General features: G+C 38.4%; 1 protein-coding gene across 1 annotated transcript in view; it reads right to left on the bottom strand.

The window, feature by feature from the left end:
• Positions 1–15,332, bottom strand: part of TFB1M (transcription factor B1, mitochondrial) — a 58,618-nt gene extending 43,286 nt beyond the window's left edge. The window contains exons 1-2 of the mRNA XM_082855352.1: positions 15,162–15,332; positions 12,316–12,467 (exon numbers count right to left, since the gene is read on the bottom strand). Of these exons, the coding sequence (XP_082711478.1) occupies positions 12,316–12,467; positions 15,162–15,294 (285 nt within the window). The 5' untranslated portion in view covers positions 15,295–15,332. The remainder of the gene's footprint in view (positions 1–12,315; positions 12,468–15,161) is intronic.
• Positions 15,333–22,985: the final 7,653 nt, after the last annotated feature.

The following is a 22,985-nucleotide window of genomic DNA, read 5'->3' as shown; positions in this document are numbered from 1 at the left end:
AGCCTGTGAGATTTGGGGCTCCCAAAATTTGTAGGGTCCAGAAACTTGCAAAGATTTATTTTACTGATAAATCAATTAGAAGTTGAGAAATGCATAGCTGAAATGCATATACTAATTAGAGGCTAAACATTTTAAGTCTGGGAATCATCTGCTTTGATACATTTAGCCATGGTAGTTCAGCAAAAATAATTGCGCACCTCTGATATTAAGGTACTTATGGATTATTTTAAGTTACCTTGATTTGCTAAAACTTAATCTGATGAGTTCCAGACAATTAATCTTAGAAAATATAATAACCTCAATATACCATAAAAATAAAAAAGGAGATAGCTCTCTATGGGACAGGTTCTTACTGTATAAAAACTGTGTATTTAATGATAGCATTTACCATCAATGAAGAACTTAAAATTTTTTTCTATAATTATGCTTCACATAATTAAAACAAATAAGCATACAAAAAACGAAGAGGCAGAACTAAAAGCTTATGTTTCACATGTCAATATACAGAAAGTAATCAGTAATTAAGATTAAAACAATGTAAATTTGGCTTTTTGGCATTAATTTACATGCTCTGATAACTCAACCAAGTTTGAAATGTTAATTTTTTCCACCTTGACACACACAGCTGCATGCCAGAAACCTGATATAATACACATTCACCTTCCTTTTCTAAGTTTAAAGTTGCTTTTTTTATTTTGGATTCCCCTTCAGGCTTAAGTGTCAGTCAGTGAAACAGCAAGTCGTCCTGTTCTTTAAAAGGTCTACCTTTTCCAGGACCACTCTGTAGCTTAATCTTCCCCTTTCCCACTCCCCACTGCAGACGGAATGAATGCTGGTGTTCAGTTTTATGGCAAGGCCCTGAAGCAATTATGGAGGCCAAAAAAAAGAAAATGCTATACAAACTGAAACGACAGTATGATTACAGACAGCAGCCATTTCAACACCTGATGATATTCAGCAATGACACAGAAAGACCTTCTAACTCACCACTAATAGAGGAAAATGTTTTCATCATCATAATGATGTTTGGGGAATGATGAAGGGGTGGGAAAGATCACTATTACGACCCTTCAAGAATAACACTTCACAACACTGGAGGTGTTGCCTCATGATGTGCTCAAAGGCACAGCTGACTATGAATGCACACACTTGATTACAGCCAAATGGGTATTTATACAGACACTCAAATTATTCTATCATTTTTATTTTAGTTTCCAATCCTATATTCTTCCAAAATGAGGCACGAGTAAGCTTTGAGTAAAAAATATTCATTAAATAAGGCTGTTAAAGAAGAAAGCAAGCCAAACCACGACAGGAGAAACATGCATGTAAATCGTGAGAGCTTTACATTGTGACAATCCTGGAGATGTTAGATCTCACAGCTGACATACTGAATTATATCATTTTCACTCAGTATTGGAAGTAATTATACCCAGTTTCCAAGAGATCATGTGTTTTTCTGGTATTAAGTTTTGTAAAGGGTACAAGGAACAAACAGAGAATGCCTTTAATAAAAGTGAGGAAACAAATGCCAAAGTATTCTTCGCATGGCCACCGAAAAATCTCTCTCCTCTAACAAGCCAAGGTCTTAGTGAATGCTTTCTGTGGGGGGCAAGCAGCTATGGTCTAACTAGATAGTTTGCTGGTGATCCAATTTGATGAGGAAAGAACTTATACCCAATTATAAGGTACTTATGCCCAATTACCAATTCCTTGAGAAAAACTGTATCAAATAGCCATTTTGTATGTTTTATGCCACCTTCTCATGGTGAGGGGCTCATGGCAGCCAACACTGTACAGTGGGCTAAAGATTAATTACCCAGCCCAGTGATATTACCTTCCTTCTAACTTGCCACAAAGTAGGAACCCAAACACTGTTGAAATAAGGGCTGGACAAAACTGTTAGGCAAACTATATGATAATGAATCTACAGTATGAAACACAATAGGTGAAAAAAAGTTTTTTTTATTATATAGAACACAGAGAAAAGACTAATGCTATTATTCAAAAGGAATTTAAGATAATGTTACAAATGACTTTTCTAAGGGTGAAGATTACAGCATGATTTCAAAAAGTCAGCCTGCTTTGCTTTTTAAACAGGACCAGAACATGTACAGTAGAAACTCACTTACTCAGACTCATCAAGGAATTAGATGTTTGATTTAATAAATTTTCTATTCAACCAATGTAACTCCTTTAGGTGTTAACATTTCTTAAACAGAAACATACAGGTGGAAATCTTTCTAAACTGTATTGCACAATTCTCTTCCTAACCCACGAACAATGCACCCAATTTCACCCTTTTCTTGATGACTTGGGTCACTGTTGCCTGGAAAGCAAAGGCCTCAATGGTTATGATCCCTTAGTGCTGTGCTTTTTTTCAGTTTTATATTTGCTTTTTATAGCTTTTCTGCCACAGTAATAATTGTTACTTCTTGCTCTTGTCAGTGGGTCTGCTTCTAGCATTGATCTCTGTACTTACAACTTACAGTGGACTAGGAAATCACTTTGGCTGTAAGTCACCTTTTGCTAATTGGTTGAGTGCTGTCTATGTTATGATTAACTACGGTTATAGCTATATCAAGTAACTTACATGTGTAAAGTATGTAATTATCACAACAGAAAGTCCTCCTTATTTAAAATTTGCTAGCAACGAAAGAATTTCAAAATTCTACTACCTCTGATTAAAAACAGCTCCTTTTGTCAGGATGACTAGATTACTTTATATGTCCCTTTACAAGACGACAGGGAAGGAGAATAATTATAATAGCAACCGTTTATTGACTACTGGCAATAGGCCTGGCTCTTTACATAAATTTCTATCTATCCTTGTAATAACCACAAAAGATAACTATCATTCCCATGCTGCAGATGAGAAAGCTGAAGCTACAAAAGGTTCAAAGGCAAGCTCAGGGTCACAAAGCTAGTGAGTGACATATATGATATTTGAACATCAGCCTATTTGATTCTCAATGCCATGAACTCTCTACTTTGCCTATCAAGAAATAATCACTCTATTTACCTACTATAAAATCCCAGAGGTAATACTAACAATAATCAATGCCTTACCATCTCCAAAATTCCATGAAATAAACACATAACTTAACGGTTAGGAAGACTCCTACAGCTTCTTACTCTGGTCGAGATGAAATATAGGAGACCAGATACATTCTTTTGCCTTAAATGAGAAACGGACAAAATAGTTGAGGCAATAATATTCAGACACTGGACAACAGGAAGTGCAGGAAAACCTGCAGATCCAAGAAGCTCTCACTGCCCCACGCGCAAGAAACATGAAGAAAATGACACCAAGGCACATCATGATGAAAATGCTCAAAACCAGTGATAAAGAAAAAAATCTTAAAAACAGCCAGAGAAAAAAGACAGAAAGACAGAAGCAAAGATAAGAATGACAGCAGGGCTTCCCTGGTGGCGCAGTGGTTGAGAGTTCGCCTGCCGATGCAGGGGACACGGGTTCGTGTCCTGGCCCGGGAGGATCCCACATGCCGCGGAGTGGCTGGGCCAGTGAGCCATGGCCGCTGAGCCTGCGGGTCCGGAGCCTGTGCTCCGCAACAGGAGAGACCACAACAGTGAGAGGCCCGCGTACCACAAAAAAAAAAAAATCTTGAGATGGGGAAATAAGCCTAAATTATCCAAGCGGGCCCAATGTAATCACAAAGGTGATGAGAGGCAGGAGGATTAGAGGCAATAGTAGAGATGTAGAAGTGAGAGGTACATGAGCTAATGATGGCAGGTGGCCTCTAGAAGCTGAAAAAGGCAAGGAAACATTCTCCCCTGAAGCCTCCAGCAGAATACAGCCCTGCTGACCTTGCTTTTAGACTTCCGACACCCAGAACTGTAAGATAAAAATTTGTCATTTTAAGCTACTGAATTTGTGGTAATTTGTTACAGCAGCAATAGAAAACTAATACATAAGGCAGAGATGGCCAGAGTGGTGGGAAAAATGCAAGATCCACTACACACTTGCCTCTGAGAAACACACTTAAAATATAAAAACAGAAATAGGTAAAAAGGGTGGAAAAGATATACCATTCTAACACTAATCAAAAGAAAGACGGAATGGCTATATTAATATCAGACAATGTAGATTTCAGAGGAAAGAATATCACCAGGGATCAGGAAGTTCATTTCAAAATGATAAAGCAGCCAACCCATAACAAAGATGTAACAATCCTAAATGTTTATGCACCAAAAACGGCGTTTAAAACTAGGTGAAACAAAAACTGATAGGACTGCAAGGAGAGACAGACAAATCTGCAATTACAGTACAAGATTTCAATACCTTTCTCTCAATAAATGATTGAACAAGTAGACAGAAAATCACTAAGGAGATAGAAGACTTGAGTAATGCCAACTGACCTAATTGAAATTTATGCTGCATCCAACAACAGCAGAATGCATATTCTTTTCAAGGAACGTTTACCAAGACAGATCATATTCCACATGCCATGAACAAGTCTGAATTAATAAAAAATGATTCAACTCATGCAAAGTATGTTCTCTGATTACAATGGAATTAAACTAGAATAACAGAAAGAGGTCTGAAAAGCCCCCAAATTTGCAAACTAAATGATACACTTCTAAATAATCCACAAGTCAAATAAGAAACTATAAGGGAAATTTGAGCTAAAGTCTTTCTTTAATATCTCAAAAAATATTAAAAAGAAAAAGGAAATTAGAAAGTATTCTGAATGCAATGAAAATGAAAACAACATATCAAAATTTGTGGGATTCTCCTAAAGGTGTACTGAGAGGGAAATTTATTGTACTAACACCTATAAGAAAATAAGAAAGGCTTCACAGAAACTATCAAACTCTTAGAGGAAAACATAGGCAGAACACTCTATGACATAAATCACAGCAAGATCCTTTCTGACCCACCTCCTAGAGTAATGGAAATAAAAACAAAAATAAACAAATGGGACCTAATGAAACTTCAAAGCTTTTGCACAGCAAAGGAAACCATAAACAGGACCAAAAGACAACCCTCAGAATGGGAGAAAATATTTGCAAATGAAGCAACCGACAAAGGATTAATCTCCAAAATTTACAAGCAGCTCATGCAGCTCAATAACAAGAAAACAAACAACCCAATCCAAAAATGGGCAGAAGACCTAAATAGACATTTCTCCAAAGAAGATATACAGACTGCCAACAAACACATGAAAGAATGCTCAACATCATTAATCATTAGAGAAATGCAAATCAAAACTACAATGAGATATCATCTCACACCAGTCAGAATGGCCATCATCAAAAAATCTAGAAACAATAAATGCTGGAGAGGGTGTGGAGAAAAGGGAACACTCTTGCACTGCTGGTGGGAATGTGAATTGGTTCAGCCACTATGGAGAACAGTATGGAGGTTCCTTAAAAAACTACAAATAGAACTACCATATGACCCAGCAATCCCACTACTGGGCATATACCCTGAGAAAACCAAAATTCAAAAAGAGTCATGTACCAAAATGTTCATTGCAGCTCTATTTACAATAGCCCGGAGATGGAAACAACCTAAGTGCCCGTCATCGGATGAATGGATAAAGAAGATGTGGCACATATATACAATGGAATATTACTCAGCCATAAAAAGAAACGAAATTGAGCTATTTGTAATGAGGTGGATAGACCTAGAGTCTGTCATACAGAGTGAAGTAAGTCAGAAAGAAAAAGACAAATACCGTATGCTAACACATATATATGGAATTTAAGAAAAAAAATGTCATGAAGAACCTAGGAGTAAAGCAGGAATAAAGACGCAGACCTCCTAGAGAACGGACTTGAGGTTATGGGGAGGGGGAAGGGTGAGCTGTGACAGGGCGAGAGAGAGTCATGGGCATATACACACTAACAAACGTAGTAAGGTAGATAGCTAGTGGGAAGCAGCCGCATGGCACAGGGATATTGGCTCGGTGCTTTGTGACAGCCTGGAGGGGTGGGATAGGGAGGGTGGGAGGGAGGGAGACGCAACAGGGAAGACATATGGGAACATATGTTTATGTATGACTGATTCACTTTGTTATAAAGCAGAAACTAACACACCATTGTAAAGCAATTATACCCCAATAAAGATGTTAAAAAAAAAAAAGAAAATAAGAAAGGCTTCAAATCAATGACTTGTTTCCACCTTAAACTACAGAAGGAACAAATTAAACCCAAAGCAAGAGGAACAAAAATTTCAGAGCAGAAATCTATGAAATAAGAAAATAGAGATAAATCAGTGATTCCAGAGCTGTTTTTGTTTAAGATCAATAAAGTTGACTACTCTGTAGCCAGACTGATCAGTAAAGAGAGATATGCTAATTACCAACATCAGGAATGAGAGAGGTGACATCATTACAGATTCTACAGATGGTTTATTTACCATTAGAAAAATCAATATAATTTGCTATGTTAATTAAAAAAGAAAACCATACGATTATCTCAAAAACTCAGAAAAAGTATTCTTGCAAATCCCATATCCATTCATTATTTAAAACAAACAAAAACCTTCTCAGCAAACTAGGAACAGAAGGGACCTTCTTCAGCCGGAAAAAGGAGATCCAGGAAAAACCTACACCTAACATCATACTCAATGGTTAAGAGTCTGAATGCTTTTCCCCTAAGACCCGAGAAAGACAAGGATGTTCACTCCTACCACTTCTGTTAAACACTGTACTGTAGGTCTTAGTGCAAGATGAAGAAAAACAGTGACAAATAGATTGGAATGGAGGAGGTGAAACTGTCTTTATTTGCAGATGAAATATTAATATATGCAGACAATACTAAGGAAATCTAGAAAACAGCTACTAATAAGTGAGTACAGCAAGGTTGTAGAAATACAAAGTCAATATCTAAAAAAAAATGGTATTTCTACATAGTAACAACAAACAACTTTGAGTTAAAATTAAAAACCAATACCATGTACAACAGTATCAAAGAATATGAAATAGTTAAGGGTAAATCTGACAAAAGGTGTGCAAGACTTGTCTACTAAGAACTATAAAACATGGCCATGAGAAATTAGAGAAAACCTAATAAACGGGGCAATATGTCACGTTCATGCATCAGAAGACGATACTATTAAGATGCCAGTTCTCCCTAAAGTGATCTACAGTTTTAATCCCATCGCAATCACATGAGGCTTTTTTTTTTCAAAGTGGAAATTGCCAATATGATTTTAAAACTATTTGGAAATGCAAAGGATCTAGAATAGCAAAAACAATTTTGAAAAAGAAGAACAAGGTTGGAAGACTTACATGACCTGCTCTCAAGTCTTACTATAAAGCTACGGTAATCAACACAAGATTGGTATTGGTGAAAAGACAGACCTATAGATCAATAAAACAGAACTGGAAGTCCAGATATGGACCAACACACATAAAGCTAATTGATTTTTGACAACAGTAACAAGGCAACTCGGTGAGGAAAAGATAATATTCTCAACAAATGGTGCAAAAAAAAAAAAATCTTTACCCTTACCTCACAATATATACAAAAGTTAACTCAAAATGTGTCATAGGCCTACATGTAAAAGTTAAAACTATGAAACTTCTAGAAGACAGGAGAAATTCTTAGTTTGGGTTTTGGCTTTTTTTTTTTTAATTTCTCAAAGTACTGTGACTCTGAAACATGCATTAAATTTAAGTGCTAAAATTTCATGCACTTACATGGGGTAAGGTGGAAGGAAATTATATTGACTCCATTTTGAGAATTTAGAGTTAGAATGATCTCGCTAAGATTAGTGTCTAAAGTTTCCTTACTGAAAATATTTCAGAGATACCTTCATAATTTTTCTGCTCATTGTAAGGAACTAATATTACCTAGTGATTCACAGGGATTTATTGTAATATTTTACTCCAAACTGTAGATTTGTAGATTTTCAAGGTTCATGTTCCTCTCATTGTGCAAAAAGAAGATCAAAGTGAGACTTCTGCCTTTCACTGTTATTTTTGTTTTGTCATGGAATGTTCAGAACAAGAGGAGAGCAAGTTCTGGCAGAGTTTATAATTTGGCTCACCTGGAGCAAACCAACGAGGAGGCACTCTAACTACCAAATTAAGGTCTCTACTTAATCAACACTTGGAAAATTGGAGAGGGATTTTATTTCTCTCCTTCCCATTTACAATCATCCCTTGGTATCTGCAGGGGATTGGTTCTAGGACCTGCTGAGAATACCTAAATTCACGGATACTCAAGTCCCATAATCAGCCCTCTGTACCTGTTCAACCTCAGATTCAACTAACCTCGGATCGTGTAGTACTGCATGTATTTACTAAAAAAAAATTGTGTATAAGTGGACCACTGCAGTTCAAATCCATGTTGTTCTAGGGTCAACTGAACTTTGAAAATCACTGGATCTTATGTTGCTTATGATTCTAAGAATTTGTACATTATTCAGGAAATAAGCTTTCAACTCAATTAGCATTCAACTTTAAAAAAAACTGAGACACAATTAACATATAACATTATGTTAGTTTCCGGGGCACAACATAATGATTAGATATATGTGTACACTGTGAAACTATCACCACACACAAACTTTTCTTCTTGTGATGAGCACTTTTTTTTTTTTTTGATGAGCACTTTTAAGATTCATTCTCTTAGCAACTTTAACATACACAGTACAGTATTAACTGTAGTCAGCATGCTCGACATTACATCCCCCGGACTTATAACTGGAAGTTTGTACCTTTCGACTAACTTCACCCAGTTCACCCAAGCCCAACCCCCAGCCTCTGGCAGTCACCAATCTGTTCTCTGTATCTATGAGTTCACTTTTGTTTTGTTGTTGTTGTTTTTTTGAGATTCCACATCCAGATAAACCATCCAAAAGGAAATGTAGGAGAAATTCTTAGTTTTGGCCAATTATTTTAAAACTAAGGTGTAAAAAGCATCAAATTAAAAAAAACATTGATAAACTTTACATGATAAAAACTAAGTTTTATGCACAATCACAAGAAAATGCAACCACAGTAAGAGAGAAAGAAACTCCACATGTCCAATACTAGTTTGATGAGTAGTCCCAATGTTTCCACAGCACTGGGGATTTTCTAGTGCTCCAAAGGAATAACATTACTTTTCTCTTATACCTCTTTCCAGATTAGCAGTCTCATGAACAATCCTTAATTACCAAAAGTGCCCAAGGCATGGGGATGATAATTGATTACTTATATCAAAAATTGTATTGAGAGCTTCCCTGGTGGCGCAGTGGTTGAGAATCTGCCTGCTAATGCAGGGGACACGGGTTCGAGCCTTGGTGTGGGAGGATGCCACATGCCGCGGAGCAACTAGGCCCGTGAGCCACAACTACTGAGCCTGCGCATCTGGAGCCTGTGCTCCGCAACAAGAGAGGCCATGATAGTGAGAGGCCCGCGCACCGCGATGAAGAGCGGCCCCCCACTTGCCACAACTAGAGAAAGCCCTCGCACAGAAACGAAGACCCAACACAGCAAAAATAAATAAATTAATAAACTCATACCCCCAACATCTTCTTTAAAAAAAAAATTGTATTGAGTGCCCACTAATATAAGGCATTCATTTAATCCATAGCAATCCTATGAGCAAACCAAGGCACAGAGAGATAGTTACCTGCCCAAAGTCATATAAATAGTAAACGGTAGGGCCTGAAGTGAACACAAGCCATTTGATGCTAACAGTCTGTTCTTCGCTACAAACTCAGACTATAATGCTTCCACGTATTAGACATGTTTTCTTACATTACAACATGCTGATGGTGAAACCTATGTTATCACTATGTTCTTTCCCTTAGGCTGCCTCGTGATAATATTTTAAGAATTGAATTAAGCTACAAATGACATACTTTCAGCTAGCAGACATCTTATAAATTATTACAATTTCTTTAAAAAGTAATTCTATTAGCTTAGATATCACTAAAATGGAATCCTTAAAATAGATCACTCTCCTTCTGCCTTCACTGAGTTTTATGATTAATTTAGTACCTCTAAAAGAAAGTGGTTTTACATATTGAAACATTCTTTACAGGAAAAAGAAGTCTATTTGATATTTTAGTACCCAACATTTCTTTTTAACGTAAATTCCTTTCCTGCACATAAGACACTAAAAATTAATTTTGCCTCTTCTACAGAAACAAAAAAGAAGTCAAATACACATTTCTTGCACAGTAATTTACCTTGAAATCAACCTTCATGGTTAGGGAAAAAAGCACAAAACGCTTTTGGTAATCAATGCTACACAATTATTCACTTTCACCATTAAATAACACATTTAATCAGCTAATTAGATAGAGCCCTACAAAGACAGAGAGACATTTATTTATCTCCCACGTGAGACACTACTGAACACCCGCTATGTGCCAGGCACTCTTACATGTCAGGGAACAAACCAAACAAAAATCTCTACCCTCATGGCGCTTACATTCCACGGGGTGAGACCGAAAGCAAAGAAGAACGTAGTGTGTCAGACGAAAATAAATCTCATGAGACAGAGGGCAAGGCAGAGGCTAGGGATGCAGGGCTTGCGGAAGTGGTGGGGGTGGGCAGGGGAGAAGAGTACAGTTGCGTTTTAGTCTGTCTTCAAAGATCTTTAGTTGAGATCAGAGAGGAGAATATATAAATTAAGCTGGCGATGAGAAACGTGATTCACCTCCCTGCCTAAGGAGAAAGAATTACACATAAGAGAGGGTGAGATTTAGGGTTAAGATGTCCCTTTAAGGGGAAAAAGGTCAGATGAGTCTTCTTCTCTATGCCCACAAAAGGGTTCGATAAATAAACCTGCAGGGAATTACACAGTGTTATTCAGTTGCTTTTTATCACCTTATGCTCTCACCAAAAATAACAATATCATCACTTCCACCTCCCACTGATACACCGCTCTTTCCTCAAATAAAGTTATAAATCTGAAACCAACTCTATCAATAAAGGCTGGCAAAATTAGATGAAACTAAATACATAATTGTTTAAAGCATAAAAACTAGAAATAGCAAAATAACGAGAAAAAAATCACTAGGTTTTTAAAAAAATTCAGAGGCATGAACACAAAGCCCTCGATTTTCAAACAAATCTTTTCTAACTGTTCCAGCGGAAATTAAACATTTATCCATCAATACATACAAAAGTATCAGAACGTCCTAATTTTAAACCAATATGTCCTCTTGTATGAAAGTAACAATGTAGATAATTTTATTATTCTGCTGGACTCGCCTAATAAATTGCTACTCATATGAACTAAAGGCTAAGGGCTCTTTTAAAGTTTCAGAATTGCAGAGGAATCAAACAAAGACTCTTTTAAGTGCATTAAGTGCCCCCCATGAAGAATTCCCTTTACAAGATCCCCGATATAATCTGTTTCACTGTTTGCCACTGTTTCAAAAATATAAGTCCCTCCTCATTTTAAGTTCACATCTGCCTCCCTCAGTTACCTGTTTTAGTTCCCTTCTAGAGAAAACAAAAACAAGCTGATCCTCCCCCACCACAACCTCTCATAGGCAGCTGTCAATCCCCTCATTCAAAGCTTCTCTTCTCCTGTTGAAACACACCCAATTCCTTCAAATATTCCCCATATGACATCACCTACTGTTTTAGATGCATGTATCATTTCATTTAAACCTCATCGTAACTCTACATGTACAATGGTACAACTTAATTTCTTCACTTAAAAAATCCTTACACAGGGCTTCCCTGGTGGTGCAGTGGTTGAGAGTCCGCCTGCCGATGCAGGGGACACGGGTTCGTGCCCCGGTCCGGGGAGATCGCACATGCCGCGGAGCAGCTGGGCCTGTGAGCCATGGCTGCTGAGCCTGCGCATCCGGAGCCTGTGCTCCGCAGTGGGAGAGGCCACAACGGTGAGAGGCCCGCGTACCGCAAAAAAAAAAAAAAATCCTTACACAAATGCCTAAGCTTAACAATTAGTCTCTCTCAATGAGGCATATGTCTTCAGCTTTTGCTTGTAGACATGATTTTCTGAATTTAAATGAGGTTCTCAGAAGTCAGTATTGGCATTACTTAGTTTTACTTATTTTTGAAAGAATGGGCCATGACATGCACAGCTATTGGTAGATTAAAAAAAGGTCACACAAGGCAATTAGTTTGTTTAGTATCAATGCACAAAGCAGGTTTATTCAAGCTGTGGCCAACAGTTCATGTGGGCATACTGGCTAGAAATGAAGATTCCTATAGCACTGCAGACTATGGAATCAATCTCTGGAACGAAGCCTGGAGAGCTGCACTTTGAGGAGCAAACTACAGAATCCTTGGATACCCTGGGGTTTAAGAAGCATTGTTTGAAGATTTATGTTGAGTTTTTGCCTCCTAAAAAAGACACCAAGTATCTCACCTGTAATCCAGGAATAAATCGACCATCCTTTTCAACCACCAGAAGTTCAGCAACACCGGCATTGAGAATGGATCTTGTGATTCCCCCAGGCCCAGGGCCCACTTCATAAACATAAGCATTTGTCAGACTGCCAGCTTTCCTTACAATTTTATCTAGAGAAAAGAAAGTTTCAGTCGATTAGCTTGGCAAATTTCAACATATGGAATTTAAAAAGAAAAATAATCTACACAAATTCTTATCAGCAATTACTCAATCAACTAATCTTTTATATATAACATATAGAATATTTATCCCATTATTTAACGCTCAACCTAAACCAACATATAGTGGCCATTCAATATTCTACCATATAACTGGTGAATTGTACCAAACCCTTAATAAAAATAAGATTACCATAACAAATTTCCTTAACGTAAATTTAGCCGACATGGTCTTTTCTACCCGTTCCTCTGCCAAACCAATCAATTCCTAAGAACTGCCTGGAAAAGCACGCACCACTTCTCTACAGTTGTTGAACGCTTAATATCTGAATAAGCAAGATGAGTTTCACACTCAGAATTTCCAGTGCTGCAAGTTAAAACTCCAGAAGCGGAAAGTGCTGGCAGTCTCTACTTTTACTAGCAGGCATCTAGCTGGTGGTCAGTAATAGCAATGGCAGCAAGTTCCTAGCTGAGAGGACTTGCAGAAACTTGGATTCTCGGTTATTTTCAGGAAAAAGTGACATTTAGCAGTGGAGGTTTTTTAAGCTTTGCAAACGTGCAAGTTGATGTGAGAAAATTCATTTTTTAATTAATCGATCTAAGTAAGCAGACCTTAAGAAATCATGGAAAAGCAGATTACTGAGGATTCACTGCCATCAACCGTCACTTCTGGGAAAACAAACAACAGACTGGTTTTATTGACTGAGATATTAAAATCCAAGCAATTGGGCTTCCTGGGATAGTGGAAATTTAGCCACTGAAAACATACCAGCACTCCATTGCACTGTTCACTGATACCGCACAGTCTCATTTTTGCTTCTATTATTGATAACCAACCCTTGTAAGCTTAGAGGCAAAAACAGGCTCTCAACCATCCAAAAATAGTTTTCTCTTTAATGGGTGCCAGGAGAAAACTTGCACCCACTGACCACCTATTTATTACAGGTGCTTTACATGCTTTCTCACAGCAAATCCTTACAGCACATTAACTAAGAACTACTATCCCAGTTTAACTTCTCTACACTTCCTGGTTTCCTTGTTTATTATTTTATTTGGGTGAGGTCACCTAGAAAGCAAATGCAAGAGAAGGGACTCCAGCTCAGGTGTAAATCCTAAAGCCAATCCTTCCTCCACTAAAGACCAACGCCTCTCAGAGGGAACAGAGTCTGCATTAAGCACAGGTATCCTGAATTTAACATTCTCATTTTTTTTTAATGGAGAGCTATCACAGTAGGAAGGACAGTCGTTCCACCTTCAACTTTTCAGAAACATTCAAATACAAATGACTATCAAAGAGGCACTGTCAATTCACTACGCTTGGGTTTCCATCTTGCTCTGCTCACACCTGAGCTTCTCACCTCACACAAGTACCTTAATTTCCCTTCACTTTGGTTCCTATAGAAGAGGGAATAATAGTACCTAGATTCCAGAATTCATTCCTAAAGGTGAATAAAGACTCACATGAAAAAATGTACATGAAGGATTCTTTTGGAAATTTAAAGACCTGTATTTTCAGTCCTGAAAACGGTGCTCTATACCTAGAATGTGGCTAATGACTAGTAGAAAAGGTTGGTCCTGGTTTACTACCAGAAGCAAAGAATCTGAGAGGTGGGTAACCTTTTAAAACTCTTATAGTAGAGCTCTCCTCGAATTAAGACGAGAAAACTGAAACCACGTTAAGCTATTTTTACCCAGTTATACTGCTACTGGCCTGTCCACACTGCTATTCTATGTCCAAAAGATAAAACATCCTATCCATGCTTTGTGGACTGTACTTCATTTAACGGAAGATGAACTTTCGGGGTGTGATCTACTGATCCTTTCAGTTTCTGAAGAGGGGCCAAACAGAACGAAATATCAAAACCTCAGAAACGTTAAGTACTCCAACCGTGAACTAGTGGACACATTTGATATACATCGTATTATTGAAGTCTCAGCTTTTAGAACGACCAACACTCAGAAACGGTGGTAGAAGTTAAACGAATATACACGTTTGTCAAAACGTATCACACTGTGCGCTTCAAACAGGTGAATTTTATTGTACTTTAAATGTTACTTCAGGAGTGGGAATGTAAACTGACTAAAATGTAAGCTCCTTGGGGACAGGCTTCGCCTTGCTCACTCCCATATCCCATCTTCAGCTCTAGCACATAGGAGCTGGTTTAATCTAAAATCCTCGAGAATTAGACTCAACAAGTAAAAGTTTAAATAACGAATCCCATGAAACTGACACTCTTCCGACACTGTTACTGATAAAATCCCTGCTCTAATTTAACTGCATAAAAAGCCAACCTAGTCAACACGTGCAGTGTATTTCGTATTGTTAACACACCGAGACTCGAATTCCAAAACCGCCTTTCAGGAAACGCGAACCCTTCTACGACTAGTGTTTGCTCGGCGTCCACACAACCTGCCTTCAAGAGCCCACGGCAAACACCCCTGAGCAAACAACGCATTCCACCTCCCCTGGGCGGCGGGACTCCGGAGTTCTTTCAGTTCAAAGCGGCAGAAGGGCCTGACTTAAGTCCATTGCACGCCTGTGCCTGACCCCCGTCACCCGCCCGCAGGGTCCGCGCGACCCGCCCCCGACCCACGCCCCAGGGACGCGGGGGGAAGACATCCGGGGAGCACTAATAAGCCATCCACCTGTCAGCCTCAAGTCCAAGAGAAAATTCTGGGATAGCTGCTTCACGGCTTGCAGTCTAAACAACTTAATGATTTCTCGAATCGTGGGTAACGGCGGGAGACGGAAAGTGCCGAGCGTCCCGGACGCGGCCATCAGCCCCGACCCCGCCGCACAGGTCTCACGCAGGTCCTTCCCCGCGGTTCCTTAAGTGAAGGTGGGCGAAGAGCCGGGTAGAACTATGGCCCGCCTCCGGGCCTGCCTTATTGGTCAGACGTACCCCGCCGGAAGCGATGGGACGCGAACAGGAAGTCCAGGCGCACACATGGCGCATGCTCCCCGTCCGGTTAAGCGCGGTGAGGTCTGGGTACACGCTGGTTTCCGCACGTGAGGGCGGGGGAGGCGTCTACGGCGCCGGGCCTCTAGCGGTTGGGCGGTGGCCGGAGCGGCCCGGGGCGGGGGCGGGGCGAGGCGGGGCCTGGGCAGGAACGGGGAGGGTCGGATCCAGGGATTGGTGGATGAAGTTCTCCAGGTGGATGGGCGTACCTACAGCCTCTCTGTGAGGGGTCGCGGGTGATTAGAGGCAAGACTGTTGATTGCTAATAAGTCTCTTATGGTTAGGTGTTTTTAGAACCTCAGCACTGCAGGTGCGGGGTAGCAGGTTTCTAACTTCTCTTGGCCTTATTGTTACTATTTTTCTTTTAATCTGTTAAGTGAACATAATATCTGCTTTAAAATTGTGGCGCTGAGAGAGGTCACCTGGCGTGTAGATCCAGAACGTAGAGCAGTGCATGCTGTGTGGTAAAGCCGCAGTCAAAGATGGCAGTTACTGCTATAATTATCTGGCAGGTGAATGCGGCCTAGAGGAGTTAAACAACGTCAGCGCAGCTTGTTCGTGAGAGAGCCAGAGTAGAACCCAACTCCCGTCCCTTCAAAATGTCATCAATTAGAAAACCGCTTTGTTTAGTACTTTAGGCTTTAGGAAGTGTTTTCGTCTATATATAAAATACTTGTTTTTGAACCTTTCACTAACAATGTTGTGAAATAAATAGGGTAAATATTACTAGCCTCCGTTTAGAGCGGAGGAAACAAAAACTTTAGAGAGGTGAGATACCCTAATGAAACTCACAAAGCTAGAAAACTGTAGAACCCAGATACAATCTAAGTTTCCTGACGCGTGTGGTGGCTGCTCTTTCTGCTCATCTGCCTACGAATTGAGTATTGTTTGTCGCCTCTTGCACAGCTCCCCAGACTTTTCTTATTGCCCCTTCATCCTGCAAGCCTCTCTTTGTAGCAACTGGAAAACGAAGGATGAAAGGGAAGGAAAGTTAAACATGATAATACTGATAATAGCTAACATTCACTGAGCTTTTCCAAAGTATCAGGCTTCACAGCCGAGTGCTTTAGGACCATCATCTCCTTAATTGTTACAAAAGATTAAGTCTTAGAGAGGTTCAGCAATTTGCCCTAGGCTGCCCAGATAAAAAGTGGTAGAGTCAGGATTTAAATTCACAATTCTGTGTCCAGAGCCTGCTTTTTAAGCAGTGCAGTGGAGAGGTCATATGACTTGCCTAGGATGGAAAACAACAAAGCAAAGAAAGATATTAAAAATCTCTCTGATAGATGGGAGAATTTAGCTTTTCTAACCCTGCTTTTTGTGAATTGCTCATTGGTCACAAGTGAATGATAAAATTTTATATTTCTCAGAATAGTAAATTTAAAATAAATCTAATGGAAAGCTAGGTAACTGTGGGTATGATTTGGAAATGAGGAGTCCATTGAAATCTCAACGGAAAACCCAGCCACCTGCTGTTATAGCTATATTAAAAGGAACTGTAAGATAATCTGATCTGATCTACCTCCTAGCTTTAGAAAATTGAGAAGTGACTCCCATAAAGGTGAGGTGATTTGCCCAAGGTGGCATAGAAATGTAGGCTGAAAGTCTAGACCCTTGATTCAGAGCCCTTACTTTCCACAGTAAGGGCTGGGAAGGTATTCATTCACAGTTATATTCAGTTTCATTTATTCCTCACAACAGTCCTATGTGGATGAAATTATTATCCTTATTTCTGTGAAGAAACAGAGGGAGATGAGGTCATTTGACTTAGAGAGAAGACTTAACCTGAGTTCTTTCTTTTCTGAGTTCTGATCTTGTCCACACCCCTCATGTATTAAATTATTTTAAAGTTAATTATTTAATTAATGTATGTTAATTTTAAAATAATCTTATTTTAAATATATAGAATATGAATATAAACTTAAGTTTATAGTTTTCATATGACTAACTAAAACACAATTACAGTGAATACATATTTAAAGCTACAAAAGCAGTACAGATGATGCATGATGTTAAATCACTGCTCTTGACGCAGACTGGCAGGATTCTGTTTTTTTTTTTTTTTTTTTTTTTTTAGGATTCTGTTTTTTTAAGTTCAGCTTTGCCAAATGCTATAGTGTACCACGTAATGATGGAATTTTCTCATCAGTTTTCTGGATCCAAACTACCACCAAATCTTCGTTCAGAAGTTTTGCCATTGTCGCTTGCCTTTATCTTGGAGGAATATGAAAGCTACATGTTAAGTCAGCTTGTGTCTGTTTTCATTAGCTTCGAAACAAATGAAGTCCAATTACTTGGCACTAATGCTATCATGAGTACACATGTTGCATGGCAGTTAGAAGGAGGGTATTCAGATGATCCAGAATGTGCTCACGTGAACTTTTTAAAAGATTAACATTAGCATAAAAACAAAACAAAAATTTAAACGGCAAAAACAAATTTACATGGAGAATTGGTGGATTCCGAAGAATTTGTTTCCACATCTAAATATGAGAATTATTGTCTTATGCCATGCTGTCTTAATAATCAATATTTGAGAGGTGATGACCTTTTATTCCCAAAACAGTTACTTCAGTTAATTCTCATTTCAATTCCGTGGTGGAGGTTTATAAAGATATTCAGTGTGCCCTGCTATGCTGCCAGCAAGGGCACAGCTCAAACTCCAATCTTCTGACTCGGCTAGGCTCTTTTACCTCTGGTGTGTATTAAATAGTTGCTGAACTGAATTTAAAAATTCCACCTTAAGAGAATCTTCCAAGTTTCTAATAGTTCTTGAGATCTAATTTTTATCATCATAAATATCTCATCCTCAGTCTTTTAGTTTTCAGAAAATTTTGCATAACTCCCTGCAAAGCCTATGAAATCAGCAGGGGGTGTTTTAGTAGTGTATTTCACGTATTATTGCAAACACTTTTATCCCTTAAAAGAGACGTATGCAGTTTCATGAGTTTTGAAGCTTTGAAGTATCTGCTTCATCTAGATACAAATTTTAATATGCTAAAATATTATAATTAATACAGAAATTCCTAGCCCCACCTATCAGTGCAGATGAAGAACTGCAAGTGATTTCTACTAAACTACAGTACAGAATTCTAATCCTCATAAATCCCAGAATGGTTATATGGGAAAATTACTTATCATTTTAGTATTATTTTAATGAAAATGCATAGGTGACTTTGTTTGGTATAAGTAACTTAGTGTCTATTCACAGAAAAAGTGCTAATTCTAAAAGGTTGTCATTTTACAGTTCCCTGAAAGAGACTTGAAAGCCACAAAAAGCAGTATGTTTCTGCCATGTGGGAATTTTCAGAGAAAATTAAATGTGGCCAGGAGTTGCCAAACTGAACTTTTTAAAATGACTATTATGGTATGTAGAGTGCCCTTTTCTGATAGTATTTTATAATTCCATGTAATATGACTCCATGCTCTAGAGAAATGTTGAGATACATGTTGCACTATTTAGTTTTTTTTTTAAATGACTGTTTGTCATTTAACAGTCATTAAACATTGACTGTTTGATGCCCACTGTTCACAAAGGAATCTAGTGACCTACCTAGAGGGAAGAAGGGAATACATGGTAATTCTGAGCAGACAGACCAAATGCTTATTCTTTGCAGATGGAAGCAGGGCAATGATGGCAAGCAACACAGGCTAATTGCCTGAGGGAACCATGTAAGAGTTACACTATTTTTAAAAATATAGTGTTTATCACTGTTACAGGCAGTATTTGAAAGCCCGCTGATTATCCCCAAAGATCTGTGAACTGTTGTCAAGTATCCTAATGAGGTGGTGAGCAGGCAACCCTGACCACTCAGGATGACTCAGAGCTGGGGGTAGGGATTTTTCCTACGGAATAAAGCAGATCTTTTTGTGAATGAAGAAGAAGTCAACATATGCTAATGGCATTGCAAAAATAATTAGCTTGTATTATATCAATTGTTTATTAGTTTAAGCCTCAACATTCAATTGGGAGAAAAAAAGGTTAAGAATAAATAAAACTGTGAATATGAATACATTTGCATTTAAGGCTTTTCCATGCATTAAAAAATTTACGTGGGAACAAACTGCTCTGTGAATGAGGAGACCCTGTGAACAGCCAGTAAATGGGTCTCCCTGGGCATCTCGGTGACAACTCCCTGTCCCTCCCCAGCAAAGGGACTACGGGGTGGACTAGACCCTCAGTCAGGCCACATCTGTTCCTTCTTTCTCTGTTCTAGGTTCCCTCTCCTTGCCCATCTCTAGCTCAAGCCCCAAAGACCAAAGAGTGTAGGCCGAGGCCATAGGAGCATGGCAGTGCCGGCGGGCACATACCTGGCCTGGGATCCTCATTCTTGTCGGTACAAGTTAGTGAGTTGTAATTCACAGCAGCGGGCTGCCTATTCCTCCAGCTGAGAAGGGATTGGTGAAAACCGAAGGAAGAAGGATGGAGGGGCTTGGGCAGAGGAGGAGGGCCAGAGCAGCTCTGTTGGAACCCTGTCCTTTCCCTTGTGGCCCACCTGGAGCCCAGTGCCTTCAGACTGCCCTTGAATTTACCATATTCCTCTGTCATACTATACTTCCCCTCTCCTAAACTGTCCAATCGTCGATTGTTTGGGTGAGCCCAATGTAACCCCAAGGGCCTTTAATTTAGCCTATTCAATACTTCTGTTGTTCTTTTGTGAGGGCAAGGAAGGGTGAGTGGTTCTAATTAGGCAGAAAGGTTTAGGTAACAGTTATATTAAACCAAATCGAGTGGCAGTGCAAAACAAAGTATTAAATTATCATTACAAAATGTTAAATCATGTTTTGAAATGTATACACATAGTATTGTGACTGAAATCCTGTAATTGTAGACTATATAAAAAACAGTTTGCTCATGAGACTTGCACATGGGAGAGACAGTGGGGAGGGAAATGAGAGTGCTGGCTTAGGGCTGTAATAACTGTAATCATTAATTTATATTGTATTGTGTTCATTATATTACACAGTGTCATTATATTAACCATATCATATTTTATCACATTGTACCATATCATACTATAATTTATATATTATATTTTGAGTTAATAAGCTTTTGTGGTTTCACTCAGGAATCCAATCATGACTTAAACTATTATTTCTATTAAAAATGCCTCCCAAATTCCAGTGAATTTACAAATAATCTGCCACAAATAATCAACCTGAACTCTGGTAACCGTTTCTGTCATTCTTATTCTCTTATGCCGAAATCTGCAGCCACTCCCTATCCCTTTTATATACTTTTCAAACATTTTAGACTGTGATCCACAGTAAAAAAATGCCTTTTACATTGTAACCCCGTACACACATACTGTCACACGCAGACGTTTCATAGAACACTTAACCTAACTATGTGTGATCCAATCTATTTCCTAGTCTATTCTTTTTTAATCATTTATCTTTTTTTTTCTAAAAAAATGATTGTTACAATATATTAGTTTCTACTGCTCAATGATGGATTCTGACCTGCAGTTTGTAACACACTGTCTTATTTTCTTATTGTCCCCTAAGCCTAAGAAGTGTATCAGGGTCTACTCTTCCAAGGTCTCTGTCAGTTTTCCTTCATTCCCCTGTGATGACTAACTCATGTGACATTTTTCTTTCTTTCTAAGTTTTGGAAATGCCAGCAGCGTAGGTCACTATCAAATACAGTAGGTGGGTAATTCTTTTCTTGAATAAATGTATAGAGTCCCAACTTAATTTATTGTAAAATATAATGATTCGTGTCATAACAGAAAGATCATGTACTGTTTTCTCACTCTCTTAAACGAATTGATTTCGGGAAGTCTCATGATACAAACCCATTCCTGTATATTAAGTGGAAGACAGAGCATTTTCCTTCTTTTCTGTTGCAGGATTAAGGTCTCGTATATCATGTTCACTGTTAGAAGGAGCCTTGGGAAGACATGGAAGCTTATACAACTTGGGAGGCTTTCTTTAAGAAAAAGAATAAAAAATGATGAATATAAAATTAGATATGAGAGTCATTATTTATTTGGAATAATGAAAGAAATTACAAGCATGACAAATAGCACAAACATCACAACATCTGAAAAGTAATGTAATGTTTTTACGAATTAACTCCTTTCAAATTGCTTTCATAATTTTTCCCTGACATTTTTGGAAGCAAATTCTTTGGTGGTTTTTTCATATGAGGAGGTTTTGAGAATATCTTCCATAGAGAGAATAGAAAGATAATTTAGTGTTTCCTCCACTCTGATTGATTAAAACTTAGTTTTTATTTTTGATAGTTTAGAGACATTTATTGCAGCTTCAAACTCATTATTGGCAATGTCATGTAAATAGGATTGTTGTCAAATTTGGAAAATCTCTTTTAAGCTTTTTGCGTATATGATCTGTATATAGGGCATTCCAAGTTTTTTTGTGCTGTGTCTAATTTTAAATACTTTGAATTGATGACACTCGTTAACAAATTTGTCATAGGCATCCTCATTGTAATGACGCATTATGAGTTTGTATTAGAGTCACTGATGTCAGTATTTGGTGTCAAATAAGCAAGATATTTAATTTTTTCCAATGTATTCATATGATTCACTTCTCCTTATTAATTGGGTTATCAAATAGTCCACAAACCTATTCCTTACTTCTACTCAATTTATTTATTCCTCTTTATAAATTACTGCATTTGATATGATGAATTTTTTGGTTGCAATTCACTTCTTGATATAAGAATAATTTCTATTGACTTTATTGCTCTATTTATCACTCTATTGCTTTTGTCTCTTACTCACTATTTTTTAATCTAAATTTTCTTTCAGCTCTTTAAATACACAAATTTAAAGATAACAGAAAGCATACTCCATATTCACACAAATCAGGAGTCTATAATTTTGCATTTGTTTTACTGAAATGTTCTAAAACATCTTTCCAAAGTTCAATTAAAATATGTATTCCTAACTCACCTTCCACTTTTGCCAGACTCCCAAAGTGGTCTTGGCCACCAGAATATCACCTGGACAGAGACAGTGGTCTTAACTGTGGTTAAAATGCCTTACGTTTGCAAATTTTACAAAAACGCACAACCATGTGAGTATATTTCCAGGGACCCTCCCAGGGCCTTGCAAGAGGTGTTTTCAAGTCGAGGCCTGTCGCTTCAACTTCCCGAGCTTCACGGCTCATCTGCCATGTGCAGGAACAAGGGCCAGGCTGAAGGACCTCTGGGAGACACTGTTATTAGAGGACCGGTCCTGCCACCAAGGCAGAACCAGGGCTTCTTTACAGTATGAATATCGTAGCTTGTAGCACCTCAAAATCAGATCCTGAGGCAAAGATGTGGACGCAGGTAGTTTATGTGGGAGGTAATTCCAGGAAGGACAGAGGAGGAAATGGGAAATCTGTGATGGGAAAGGGAGAAAAGTTAATTAAATGTGGCTAAAGAGTAGTTTAATGCTAGGGCTCTAGGACAACTAAGCCTCAATCTCGCTGAGGACACGTTGAAAAACTTTGTGAAGCCTAGCTCATAGTTTTCCCACTAGAAGCTGGGGAAGCTGCC

Source organism: Leucopleurus acutus, assembly GCF_964270905.1.
Source record: "Leucopleurus acutus genome assembly, chromosome: 15".
Lineage (NCBI taxonomy): Eukaryota > Metazoa > Chordata > Mammalia > Artiodactyla > Delphinidae > Leucopleurus > Leucopleurus acutus.
This window is presented reverse-complemented; position numbering and strand designations above follow the sequence as displayed.